Source organism: Archocentrus centrarchus, chromosome 16, assembly GCF_007364275.1.
Source record: "Archocentrus centrarchus isolate MPI-CPG fArcCen1 chromosome 16, fArcCen1, whole genome shotgun sequence".
Taxonomy (NCBI): domain Eukaryota; kingdom Metazoa; phylum Chordata; class Actinopteri; order Cichliformes; family Cichlidae; genus Archocentrus; species Archocentrus centrarchus.
This window is the reverse complement of record NC_044361.1, coordinates 17,922,226-17,936,306: the sequence shown is the minus strand read 5'-3', so window position 1 is coordinate 17,936,306 and position 14,081 is coordinate 17,922,226. Positions and strand designations below refer to the sequence as shown.

Sequence of the window (14,081 nt, the reverse complement as noted above, 5' to 3'; positions counted from 1 at the left end):
CAAAGAGTGTTATAGACATATTTTTTTCATTTAGGACATAGTCTGACTGGAGAATAGAATAACACTTCCTAATTTCCCTTCAATAAATTAGAAGCAGAAGTTACGCTGCAGTTCTAGCCTACCGTGATGAGAGGTTTCAGTGAAAGTAATATGAAGACAAAGCACAGGTGGGCCCCAGATGTTTCCCACATTTCTTCTCCAAAAAAGAAAACATGAAATATCAGTGTTGGTGTGTGCTGAACCTGTCAATGGAAATGGTTTTAAACCTGTATCAGAGCATTACAGTGTCAGTTTTTGCTTTATTTTTTTACAATGTGTCCAATTATCTGGCTAAACGATGGCATGATTTTTCACATGTAATTACCAAGTTACAAGACATGCACAGGAATGCAGCACTCTGGTGAGTGTTGTTTGACATTTTGACAAGTAACTGATAAGACTCTATAAACAAGTGTGTCTGTGTGTGTTCTATAAACAGCAGCACTGCTTTCGTCTGTCATTAGTGATGCCCTGATTCTTGCTCCTCGACGCTGAAGACCATCTGCTCAAAAAAGCCAAGAACTTTTGATTTTCTTCAGTGGCCTGTGATGGTTGGGAGATGTTGCGGCTGGTGGTGCTCTGTGTGTTTGTGGCCATCTTCAGCTACGTTTCTGTGTCTGCAGAGGTTTGCACCAGCGCCTTCATACCTGGAGCTAAAGGTAATGCATGCGCATTAACATGCTGCCTGCGTGCGCGTGTGTGCGCTGACTGGATGATACCTAAATCCTGCACTAAATCATCTCTGCTAAATGTAAACACATCATTTAGACTTGTAAATGTTTGCCTTTGCATAATTAACTCTAATATTGTTCTACTTAAAATGAAGTATACTCATGCACTTTATACTATTGTTTGTTCATAAGTTTGGAGACACTGTTGTCTCCTCGCATTAAACGAGGGTGTTAAACTGTGAGAGTGCATTGTTCTGAGGAAATACCCCCTAAATGTTTTATGGTTTACAGAGCTGATGATAAAGCCACCAAGCATTAAATGTTCTAAAGTTTACTAGCTAGCTGTCTGCTACCCCGCGGTCTTTTGGAGGGAATGCCTCCCTGTGTGTGTTTTCCATTTTATGACATCCAGTGGCTTGTTCCCCTGCTGATTGAGACAGACAGACCCTAATAAAATACAAAGTTAAGCTATGCTTATTTTTTTTTCTTTTTTTTTTTTTTTTTTGCACTGTGCTGAAAAACACGGCCTTTAGTTCTGCCTCATCTGGAAGCCAGAGACATGTCTCTCAAGGAGTTGAGATGCAGAAACTGAGATTACTAAGTTAAAAAGAAAAGTCCTCTCAGTGTAATAAAGGCCACTTATTAAATTTTACAGTTTTTGAGCTTAGAAAACAAAGTCTGTTTTACAAAAGCGGTTTCTGAACTAAAGTCAAGTTATGTTTGTCATGGGTAAAGAGAAGAGGCGTCTGTACCATCAGTTGCACTTTCACAGCTTTCCAGCCAATTTTCCCATTGTCCCATTGTGATACTGTGTATTTAGACAGCTGCCACAAAAGCGAACAGATTATTTGTGCAAGACTCATCCAGATACTACTGACCACAGAGTCAGTCTCTGAGTTTGTGTAGACTCACATCTGTGTATTTCGGTGGGTGACAGATGTGCATTTTTGCCCAGTTTCAGACCCCTCAAAAATGTCTTCCTACTAATTTTAACCTTTTTTCAACAAACACAGTTTTATTACATTTACTGGTATGTTGACTTCATCATTTTTATATAGATTTACTGGAAATTTTTTTTTTTTTTTTGAGATGCAAAATCTGGCATACTGCAGAGCAAAATAAAGTTCTGTTTTTCAGAAAAGTAAATGACAATAAACTCCGAATTAAATTTTTTGAATATGCTTTACATGAAAGCTCTTGCATTGATTTGGTACCTTAAACACACAAATGAGGCATGTTACTAATTTCATGCTACATGGTTTCGATTTAGTAGTCCACAAAATTAAATATTTATGCAGACTGGATCACTTTACTGTGCAGTAATTTAGCCCAAACGTGTCTACAGAGACAGCCTACAGATCTGAATTATCAGTTTTTCTAAGTATTTCTTCCAGGCCAATAGAAGCAGGGTTTTTTTTTTTTACAGTCTTTGTTTCTAAGCCCAGCACTTAACAAGATATAAACTGCCGCCTGCATCAACAACCGAGGCAAAATTACTGTTTTAATAGACATTCAGAAATCTCTTAAGATTTCATGCCAAGAACCCTTTGATCCGTAGTCCCGCCTTAAACATTTCTGCTACACCTCATTTGTGCTGTCAGCTCTAAAAAGTTATTTATGTCATTAATACTTTTAAAGCACTGATTTTAAAAATTAGATAGGATTGCTGAACATTTATTAAAACAGAACATGAAGAGTTATTTCTTCTTTCTAAACATCCAAAGATGATTCAGTCCATTCTTTGCAGTGATGCACAATCAGAAACACAGAAACATCATTCACCAAAGCACCACGCCGAAGTGGCTTTTGACCTGTTGATGATATGTGTTTAATACTTAAAAAACAGGAAACATGCTCTCCTTACACCTCCATCTTTTTTTTTCTTTTTTCCTTTACAACCTTTCTTGCCTAAATTCAGGAGACCAAGGAGAGATTGGAGATGATGGAGATCAGGGGAAACTGGGGAAGAATGGACCACCAGGACTTCTGGGTAACCAGTATCCTTCTGTTTATCATATATTATGTTTAATGTGTGGAAAATTAACCTTACTGACTATTTATATAGTTGAAAATGGCTAGCATAGAGGGCAATATTAATAGAAACATATAGACCCCACTAAGTTACCATTGCATACTCACAAAAAAAATTGAAAATATATATGCAGTGCTTATCAAGCCAGAAAACAAACTGATGTGTAAAATCAGTGGGGTTCCCCTTATCATCGTTAAAGACCAAATAAAATCTAATTTGGTTTGCTATCAGACTGCGGTTTAGGACAGCACAACAGACAAACATTAATGTACTCATAATGACTCCACATCTGTTGTAATGGCACCTAGACAACAGTTAACAGGTGTAGATGACTGTTTTGCAAGATGTTTATTGCAGTTGCTCAACATGCATCTGGCAAATGTGCAGCCAGAGGCAAACAAAGCCGACTGCATTGCTTTTCAGTCGTGCATGCGCTAACAATCAGAAAATGCAATTTTTAGATGAAGTACTGCCAGTGCTGGCAGGTACTGGCAAGTAAACCAGCTTCCCCCGGGCCTTTGAAGCCTTGTTTTTCTTAAAGCAGGGAAAGAAATCTAATGAGACAAAACTGTGTAGCGCAATTTCCTGAGTTTAAGAAAGCTGACACAACCCTATTGACCACAAAATAAAACTGTAATATTAATAAAAATAGTTCATTTGTATTAACCCCACCACTGCCACCACCCCCCCACCCCCCTGCCACACATACAGACACACACAAATTCACTGGCAGGTTTTCAAATCACATACCATAACATTGTTATAGGAAACTGACTTCTCATATTTAAAAAGAAAATCATTTTGAATAGATGTAAATGCATGAAAATCCCCTATTTCTTCATTAGCATGTTTCCATCAGGTACAGCTGAAGGGTAAAAAAAAGAATAACAATAAAATAAAAGAGAAAAAGTGACGAGTGGATTGACTGCGTCTTTATAATAACACCAAAAAAATTGAAGTCTGACTTCAACAGTCTTACTTAAAAAAATTTAATTTTCATTGTTGGCCTAACATGAACAGCAATAAAATATTAGTTACAGAACACCCCCCTCCCTTTCCCCCCCGGAGTGTGCAGCTTTTGCATTTGCCTGCTCTACACAGCTTGCCTTTCTTTGCTGTGGCATGAGCTTCTCTGTGACACAGCGCTGCACTGACATGAATATCTGTATATCTGTGGCGGAAGCTGTCCTGTTAATTACTGCTGAAGAAAGCAGGGGCTTTCTGCTTCACAATTTGTTTTCCAGCTGGTAGACAAGCACACAAATGCCTGTTCACACACTCTGAAAAAAGTACATGCAGTATCCTACAGTATATGTACCAGAGAGAACAAGACGGTTTACACATGTGTATAGATGCAATAAACCAAACTGCATGATGTATGCACCTCCACACTGCTTCTTGGCTCCTCTCTTGTTCTTCTCAGAGGTTTGTTTTATTCTATAACGTCTCACGGAGGTCAGCACCCTGACGCACACACTAAAACACCTTTCTTTTTATCAGTCTGTGTGAAAGACGAATGCCAGGATGGCTGGGGTCATTTTCAAAACAGCAGAGAAAGCACACATACGTGAACCTCTTTCAACTTTTCAACTTTGCGGATATTATTCGACAGTATAGCAAAGCCAGTCATTATGGTTTCTCTGTGTGTATGCTTACTGTAGGCATGAAAGCAGGTTTCTGTGAGGATTTTGCAACTGTAGTATGTCAGCAGCTCAACAGATGACGCATGTATTCCCTTGTCTTAATTTAGGCAGTTTTACAGGAAACAGTTGCTTAATTTTGGAATGTTAAATGGGAATATGTGACTGCTAATGCTCCGGTGGGCAACAAAAACAGTTTGTTACTCCAAGCTTATTAACATCAACAAACTGTTGTGCTGGACTCCTACATGTGTTCAATTCAATCAAAACTGTGGCTGAGGTTGAATTCTCAGCATTACAGACCAGAAAAAAATTGGAAGCGCATGACCAATGCAAGGTTTTCAGAGCCAATGTAGACAGTATACATAGAGTCTGTCAGGTCTATTGAAAAAGGATAATAAACTAGTTAGACATTACTTGACTCTGCTGCACACGGTGCTGGACATACTATGGGATGACACAATTTCTAAATTACTGCAAGCTGATATATCAGTCTGGCTCATGAATGTGGTGTTAGGTAATGCTTTTAATTCTTGTGAAGAACCTTCAGGGCTCGCACTGCACAACAGAAGGAAAATGCGTGAAACTGCCACTCTTATTTTCATGTTCCATCTGTCTACTCTATTAAACAGTAACATAAGAAATTAGAATCTACTTTTGCAACTGTGCAAACAATATTTAGTTAATATACTGATTTAAAATCTCTTTACAGAATGCCCTTTTTGCTGTCTTGCGCCTTGAATACATCTAGTTGTTTCCCGTTAGTTTGGGGGGCGGTTTGAAATAGCTTGAGGCTATATAATTTCTCTTAGGCTTCAATGAAAAATGAGGCCTTCACCTCCTTTATCCTCCAGCAGCTGGAGATTCCAGACGTTAAACCAGTTGGAGGGGTTGGCCATTATAAAGTGCGACTGCAGTGATAGGAAGGACCGTTATCTGAACGTTGAGATAGGCAGTTTAACTGGCAAGCATAAGCACTGCTGAAACATCATTCAGCTGTGGCAGATGGAATAACAAAAACAACATCATATTAAGTTACTTCACAAAAAAAAACAAACAAACACCTAGAATCATTTCTCGCAATCAATTGTCGCTTCAGTGTTTTTAGAATATTTATTTTGTGAGGGTGCTTCTCACGCACTCTTGTGTAATTTCCCATAAAAATCGCACCCAGATCTTAGTAAATTTTCCCAGCGACCTCTCACAATCCATAAGGCCTCACGCCTTCTGCCAACACTTCTCACAAATCACCCAGTCAAAAATCAACATGTGCAAGTGGGACATGTGAAATATTAGTGAATAGCTGGCTGTACGTGTGTGTGGCAAATCCTTCTAATAGCAGTAGGCTTCTCCAATGCGTCACTTAGTATTTCAAACACCATCAATTTCCAGTTGAATAGTTTCCTGAGGAAACACTCACTCAAGGGCTGGCAGAAAGCCTTGGTCTGCTCTGTAGTTTTCCCATACAAACGCATACATGCTGGCACACGCATGCACACGCGCAAATGCATGCACGCAAACATGCACACATGTAAACACTCACTGTACTAGTCTCCATCGTACATTTTCAAGATACCCTCCAAAATCACTCCTGAGTTCTTCTAAAGACAAACAAAACACCAAGACAGATAATAGTAATCAGATTACATTAGACTATAATCCATTACAGTCATGGTTTTAATAGTAATGAGATCAAAAATCAAAGGTATTAATAAATTGTCAAATAAACAGAAATAATATGACACTACCAAATTATGCATTTATCGGGCCACAATTGCTACTTTACAGCATTCAAGCAATGCAAAGTCAGTTTTTGCAGAGATAATGTTTAAAAGATTGAACGGCATGGAATGCAATTGCACTGATTGATTAAAGCTATTAAAAGCATAAATGTAACACAGTGATAATAACTGATATTCCCAGTTTATGCTGATTTTGACCCCATTTACAATATGCAACGTTCCTAATGTCAAACATACTGTGCAGACATGCTTTACTTTCTTGGTATAGAGTGCAGAATATGCTGGATTGGAATACCATATCCAAATGATGTGAGATTTCTTCACTCTGTCTTAAAGATTTCCAAATCTCACCTCTCTTTTCTCCCACAGGAGTGCCGGGGGAGTCGGGCCTTAAAGGAGAAGTGGGCCACACAGGAAAGATGGGGTCTACTGGAGACAGAGGTAGAACAATGAAAAAAATGTCATTTTAATCTAAAGTTAAGGTTTTGGAGTTTAACACTGTTTCCTGTCATTCTCAGTCCTTCTCTATTTCTGCCTACTGTCTCGCCATCCGGTCTGCCTTAAACCATGCTGTAAAACCTTATTGATTTTTATTGCATTACTCATTCAAATGCAATGTTTACAGGGATCAAATATTAAAGTGCATGAGGGGGAAATACTTATATTCTCAGTTCCAAAAAGCGAGAAGGATTGATGACCTTTCATTTGAACTTTAACCATCAAGTGTATAAATTTACTCTCGCTCCAGTGTCATTAAACATTTTGATAGGTAGCTCTGAGGTTTCTACAGACCCTTAATGGCTTTCAAATTGCCTTTAAGAAAAAAATATGGCCCCGTTTGAGAGTTTGCTGCTGCTTGCTCCATAACAATAGGTTTTATTAGAACAGATATCGCTACATTAATTGGCAGACCTAATTAGTCCCAAGACTAACACACAGGGAGCTCATTATCAAACTAATGAGACAATGTCCACAAAAAAGCCAATATTTCTGTCCATTTCCTTCATTTTTTAAGTTATCACATCAAAAGATCCTACAATATGATGTCATGCAGTTGCTTTGCCTGAGGTGGCTAAAATAATTTCTATCATTACTTTTATTTTTATGAGCACTCATGTTCCCCTGCGTTCCTAGACATTCACTTTTCTCAGTATTCATTATTATTAATGCACTTTTAGTAAAAGTGGCTGTGCATCAGCCATCGCAGGCAAAGGAGTGAGGTCACAGCTTTGGCTTTCCTTGATGCTGAAAACCCAAAGCTCATAAAACACCTGAACAAAAAATCTTGTTTTCAAGGCAATGCCAACATAACAGAATCACAAACTACAATTCAGTTAGTGTTTTAAAGGGTGCTGGCTGTGGTACAGGCACAATGAATAAATAGTTTAATTTCCACTTGGGAAATTGGTGTTCATTCATAATATACAAACAATCACGATAAACATCCCTTCTACAATTGTAATGTCATTTTGTTTGGCCAAAAGAACTACATAAAGCTACGGACTATAAAACTGTGTAGTTACTGAATTTATATGGAACAAAATACAACTAACTGCAGCAGGAGGATGAACTGTACCCCCCACAGGAGACACTGGAAAGCCATATCAGGTCACACTTTATCATTTTTACCTCCCGTGTTTTTCCACACAGGCACACGAATGAGAAATAAATAATAAATCAAAACAACTGGCCAGATTACAAGTACAGTATTACACTGTTCTGGCTGTTCCTCATTTAAAACTAGGCCATCTTGATGTTTGTATTGTAACCCACTTCCCCAAAATTTGCAACTGCCAGTTGGGTTATTTTCCACAATGAAACAACAGTTAAAAAAAAAAAAAAAACCCTACATTTATTATTACAGTTACACATAAATCATACAATTCGATGACATCTATTAATTAAAAATATGTAAATATTAGTGTTATTGGTGTATATATTCTTGTTGGAATAATTAATTATGATCTACAGCTGGTTAAACTTTGACCTGAGAAAGGTGTGCTGTGTGATACAGCCATCTGGTGGTAGCTTTTTGTAACTACATGAGAATGTCAACAGGAAGCTGCCAATAAATTGAGATACAGCTAATAGCGAAAGGTTGTAAAAAGTGCTCTTGGTAAAAAAAAACATTTTTCTCTGTAGGTGACAAAGGTGATAAAGGTTTGGATGGACCAGCTGGTTTAAAAGGGAAAACAGGTAAGTATCAGGATGCAGACACTGCCTTTCTTTTCAAGTCATGCAGCCATGTGAAAAAAGAGTTTTCACTGGGCAGGGCAGGCCTGTGAAAAACTATTATTGCTTTCAGAGGAATTATGAGGATAAGTAGCAGCCACGCGCTACTAATCAAATGCACCTGATGACCTGATCATCAGCAAGTGAGAGCACCTCTGTAAAAACACAAGTTATGGCCGTTTGCTGGTCTGGAGCATTCAGGTGTTTGTAAACACGATGATACAATCTTCCAGGAGTGAATCCACCCCCCAAAAAAACCCTAAAGCTACATCTCAGGCTCTACAGGCTTCAGTCAGTACATTAAATGTTAAAGTTCAAAACAGTATAATTAGAAAAAGACTGAACAAATATGGCTTGTTTGGAAGCACTAGTAGGAGAAAGCATCTTCTCTCTTAAGAAGAACGTGGTAGCACAGCTTAGGTTTGCAAAGTTGCATCTAAGCAAACCCCAAGATTTCTGGAGCCATGTCCTTTGGACAGAAGAGACCAGAGTGAAGATGTTTGGTCATAATGCACAGCAGCATATTTAGAGAAAGCCAAACACGGCACATCGGCACAAACATTCCATACAAACTGTCGAGCACATGGCAGCATGATGATTTGGTCTCATCTTACAGCTAATGGACCTGGGCACCTTGCAGTCACTGAGTCGACCGTGAACTCTGCTGTATACCAGAGTATTCTAGAGTCAAATGTGAGGCCATCTGCTAAAGTTTGGCCAGTATTGGGTGTTACATTCCCTTAAAAGGTTGTTAAGTGTATATATATATATATATATATATATATATATATATATATATATATATAAAGGGTTAATGTTTGCTAGGCTGATTCCAGGTCCTGGTCCAAGTCCCTCAACTCTTACTGGCTCCTGATGTTCCCACCTTTCATGTCATTGGCTGAGGTCTGAGTCCTGCAGCCAGTGGAATCTTATGTTGGCATCCACCCAACATAAGATTAATTCATTTACATATTTTTATCCTAATTTAACTTTCACACACCAAAAGACAAGACATTTGCATTTTATCAATAATACAGCTGTATTTGTTGTTGTTTTGCCTACAAGGAAATATGCTACATTACTAGTCTACACCACTACTCCTATCACTATTACTACTAATAATAATGACAATAGTATGTGCATAAAATCAGCCACATAAACACCAATGTATTTAAGTACTTATTTATTGGAATATTTAACTTATTATTTCCTTAAATCACTGACTGGAGTGAAGTCAGTGACCTGGTTCAGCCGAATCACATCAGTTTGCGGTGTTCCTGGTGAGTCTCCTACTCCACTGTCCACTTTCACTCACTCACCTTTTGTAATTAGCAGCAGCAGCTGGTCAAAGGGTTCATATGATCCGGGTTAATGGATTCCTGTTGACTCATGATTCAACAGGAAGATCTGACTCAATAACCTGGTGATCCGGGAACCGGCCAACACTAATTCAGGACCTATGGCTATTTTGGTTTGTCAGAGCACCATGTGTTTTGAGAAAGTGCTGTTAGTCTTTGCTTTATTTTAGGATTCTTCCTGTTAGCGTGTTTGTACTCGTTACATTTGACTGACTTTATTCTTTGTTCACTGTTTTGTGTTACATTGCCAGAGGACACTTATGTAGGGGAGAGCTGCCATTTTCTTTTGATATCCACCTTTTTCTCATATTTTGTTACAGTGTTTCATCAAGTTAATCAGTTGGTTGATGGAGTTTTGGTTTAGGTGAGGGCTGTTTTATTTATGTTGGTCTTCATTTTCCCTGAAGGTAATTTACGCTTCCTTTTTAATATTTTGGCAATAAAGTATGTCAGACTGATCCAAACAGCCTCTATGTTTTCTGTCTAGTATTATGTTACTCCCCTTACCACAGGACCAACTTGGTGACATAATATGGGTCGTGCAACATGGACAATGATCCCAAGTACAGCAGCAAATCTACAATAAAATGACTGAAAAAGAAAAGAGACAAGGTGCTGAAATGGCCCAGTCAGAGTCCAGATCTCAACCTGACTGAAATGCTGCAGCACAACCTTAAGAGAGCTGTGCATAAACGAATGCCCGCAAACTTCAGTGGATCAAAGCAACGTTGTAAAGATGAGTGGGCCAAAATTCCTCCACAATGATGTGAGAGAGCCTGATAGTCATATAGAAAACAAGTACATAGAATCCTGTGAAAACTCTTATTCACATGACTTTACTGTACGTGTGATAATACCTGCCATTCTGATAAAGTTTTACTTATGCAGATAAACAGTATTGGAACAATGAGGAAAATTCCTTTGTTTGCTGTACACTGAAAACATTTGGGTTTGACATTAAAAGATGAATATGAGACAAACTTATTTCCAGGTATTTACATCTGGAAAAAAATGTTTCTGTAGACTTCTGAGTTCACTGTACTGCTGCCATCATGCGTGACATCATCAGTGAAGATTACCTCCACTGCGTTTCGTATGTTTGGGATTATGAGCAGATCCTTTCTTTCTCCAGACTTTAGCTTTTTCCATCACCTTGGTAAAGGTTAATCTTTGTCTCATCAGCCCACTAAACTTTGTCCCAGAATTTCTGAGCCTTGTCTCTGTACTTCTTGGCAAATTCCAGCCTGGCCCTCCTGTTCTTCTTGCTAATTAGTGATTTGCATCTTCTGGTGAAGCCTCCGTCCTTTGGTTAAATAAGTCTTCTGCAAACAGTAGATTGTGATACCTTCACTCCTGCCCTCTGGAGGTTGTTGCTGATGTCACTAACAGTTGTTTTAGGGTCTTTCTTTAAAGCATTTACAATGTTTCTGTCATCAACTGCTGTTGTTTTCCTTGGTCTACCTGTTCAACATCTGTTACTCAGCACACCAGGGATAACTTTCTTCTTCAGGACATTCCAAACGGTTGTGCTGGCTGTGGACGGCGTTTGTGCGATGTCTTTGATTGATGTTCCATCTTCTCTCTGCTTCACAATTGCTTGTTTTTCATCCAAAGCCACCTCTCTGGTTATCATGTTAGTTATTCCTCTAACTCTAAATGCACAGGCAAAACCCAAATCTGAAACGGAGCATAGACATTAAGCGCTATTTATTGTTTGAATAATCAGTGTAATGGGACACACCTGGGCAACAACACACACCTGTCAGTCACATGTTCTAATACGTCTGCGGTAAGAAAAATGGGTGGGTTCAGACAAAAGGTGCCATCATCTGAACTATGTGTCAGATCCAGATGCAAATACCTGGATTTAAAGCTGAGATGTTGTTCTTTTGACTCATTCATCTTTTATCAAACCCAAATGTTTTCAGTCTACAGCAAAAATAAAGGGATTGGCCTCCAATATTTTGACATTCATGGAGATCACCCATTTTACAGATGCAGTAGTTCCCAAATTTCATGAAAATGCAGCAGAACCATGACCTTTGATATTCAGACGAATAGGCACAGAGCTGTCCTAACCCTTGTTTAATCAATTAGGTACAACATGTGACTGCGGCAGGTACAGGAAGGTGGTTGGACAGCTGGATGTCAATGTAGGGAAGCTGGGGAATGCCGTCAAGTTTGTGAAGAATGGTAAGTCCTTATTTTTTAATCTTTTAATCTTTTTAATTACCTCTGACAAGTTAGTGGAAGGAACTGAGACAAGAAGTGTGTGAGAAAAAACTTGTAGCAAGTCTGAACATAATTTTAAATCCACAATGTTATAATATATTAAATATATTTGGTTCTCAAGTTTTTCTTTGATTGTCATTGGAGCCTACTGTTATTCAATTAAGAAAGAAAGTTTATCTGACCTTCACTTATGTTATTATACAATCATGCACAATCATTAATTTTAAAATCATTAAGAAAGGTTTAAGTTTAACTAATTCAGGCAGGGAAACTCCTCAAACACCAATGCCTTTGTTCATTTAAGACCGACATGACAAATGTACACTAGACCCTTCATGCCTGTGCCTCATCCTGCCACTTTGATTTCTAATTTGTTTTCTACATGAAGAAAATTAATTCAGTCAATTATCATGGAAAACGTGCATTAAACTTATTTCAGATGAATTTTAACCTTTAAACCTGTCCTGTGCAGTGGTTCTAGGCTTGAGAGAAACAGATGAGAAGTACTACCTGCTGGTGAAGGAGCCCAAGCGCTTTAGAGAGGCTTTAATGAACTGCAAGTTAAGAGGAGGCACCCTAGCCATGCCCAAAACCAGCAATATCAACCGTCTCATGGCAGACTATGTTAGTCAGGCAGGACTGACAAGAGTGTATATAGGAGTGCAGCCTCAAATCAAGCACACGGTAAGTGTTTCTGATAACTGCAAAAACAGAGATTGGTTATTGTTGTGATTTGGAGCCTTTTCATGAAGCTCAAATTTTCTAGGCGTTTTGCCACACTTTTACTACAGAAATATAAAGAAAAAGAAAAATCTGAACAATTCCAGTAGGTTGTGTACAATGTAAGAAGGCACATGATGCTGCTCCCACTTAATCAGATCATGCTTTAGGCTATTGTGGACAATGATGGTCAAAAAAAAAAAAAACAAAAAAAAAAACAGAATAAACTTAGTTAACTGATAAGAAGCTCTTTAAAAAAAAAAAAAAACTCTCCTGTGTTTTTTTTTCATCAGGATGGAACAAGCAGTCATGTTTATGTGGACTCCAGCCCTCTGCAGGGTTTGGCATCTTGGAGCCAAGATGAGGAGCTACAGTCCAACACAAACTCCAGCTGTGTGGAGCTGCTCAGCACTGGAACATGGGCTCATGTGGAGTGTGAAGCCACCATGTTTTTCATCTGTGAGTTCCCAAAGAGCAGGAGAAGAGGAGGAGGAAGAGGGGCACCTGCCTCTGCATCATCATGACCGCGAGCGCTGTACTGCACATGTCAAGACAATCATCAGACTCCGGAGAAAACCAGTAATATTTCACACTTGCAATAAATATGCAGACAATTTCAGTTGTATTTGTAGAAATGCTTACTTTACTTTGTCTGACATTTCACCTTGGTTTGCAGTCTCACAGATAAAAAATGTTTCTGGAAATTGTCAAATAAGCATATTGTGTCATTGCCTCTAAACGAGTCTGTTTAGAGTCTGAAAAACCATACAGCATGTGCCCATAGCAGGTGTTGTACTCATTAGATGGGATCGGTTATTAATTATTACAAGATTGCTAAGGATCAGATATTGATTCATAAGATTATAATCACATTCACATAAAATGCCTGATCCAGCTCTTCTTGTTGAAAGAAGTTGAATGCCCTATGATTCTGTTGACCTTTGAGATGACCTTTTGAAAAATGTGTCCTCCATTTCCTCCACTGATTTTCTTTTCTTTTTGCAGTCGTGGTGGTTTTCATTATTTGGGAAAATGGGGAACTCACTTTTAAAGCAGTGTTTCCTATTCTTTACCACTATCAGTATCATTGGAAGGCTATGACTACACTCAAAAATCTATATCACAGGGTTCAAGAGGCTGGTTTAAGTAATTAGATTAAAGTAGAATATACTCATGCTTAAGCACATAAACATGACCTGATATCCTGCTGTTTCACACAGGAAATAAAATAGTTTTCCTGATTATCCTCTGAGTGTGTCATCTTTAAAGGGTTATTTGCAATTCCAAAGCAAATTAAAGTTGACTAAACCTCTATAACAGGTTTAGCTGTACTACTACTCTATTCTACTCCTCAAATATAAGCATACAAATACAAGTAAAGTACTAAGAGATATGTAGAAGAAGTGAGTAAGATT

General features: G+C 38.4%; 1 protein-coding gene across 1 annotated transcript; it reads left to right on the top strand.

Annotated features, from left to right (window-relative positions):
• The first annotated feature begins 510 nt into the window (after positions 1 to 510).
• On the top strand, positions 511 to 13,861 carry colec10 (collectin sub-family member 10 (C-type lectin)). The gene is made up of 7 exons (XM_030750506.1): positions 511 to 698; positions 2,629 to 2,700; positions 6,494 to 6,565; positions 8,267 to 8,320; positions 11,812 to 11,907; positions 12,419 to 12,630; positions 12,960 to 13,861. The coding sequence occupies exons 1-7, from the start codon at positions 599 to 601 to the stop codon at positions 13,188 to 13,190; spliced, it is 837 nt and encodes a 278-aa protein (XP_030606366.1). The 5' UTR covers positions 511 to 598; the 3' UTR covers positions 13,191 to 13,861.
• The last annotated feature ends 220 nt before the right edge of the window (positions 13,862 to 14,081 follow it).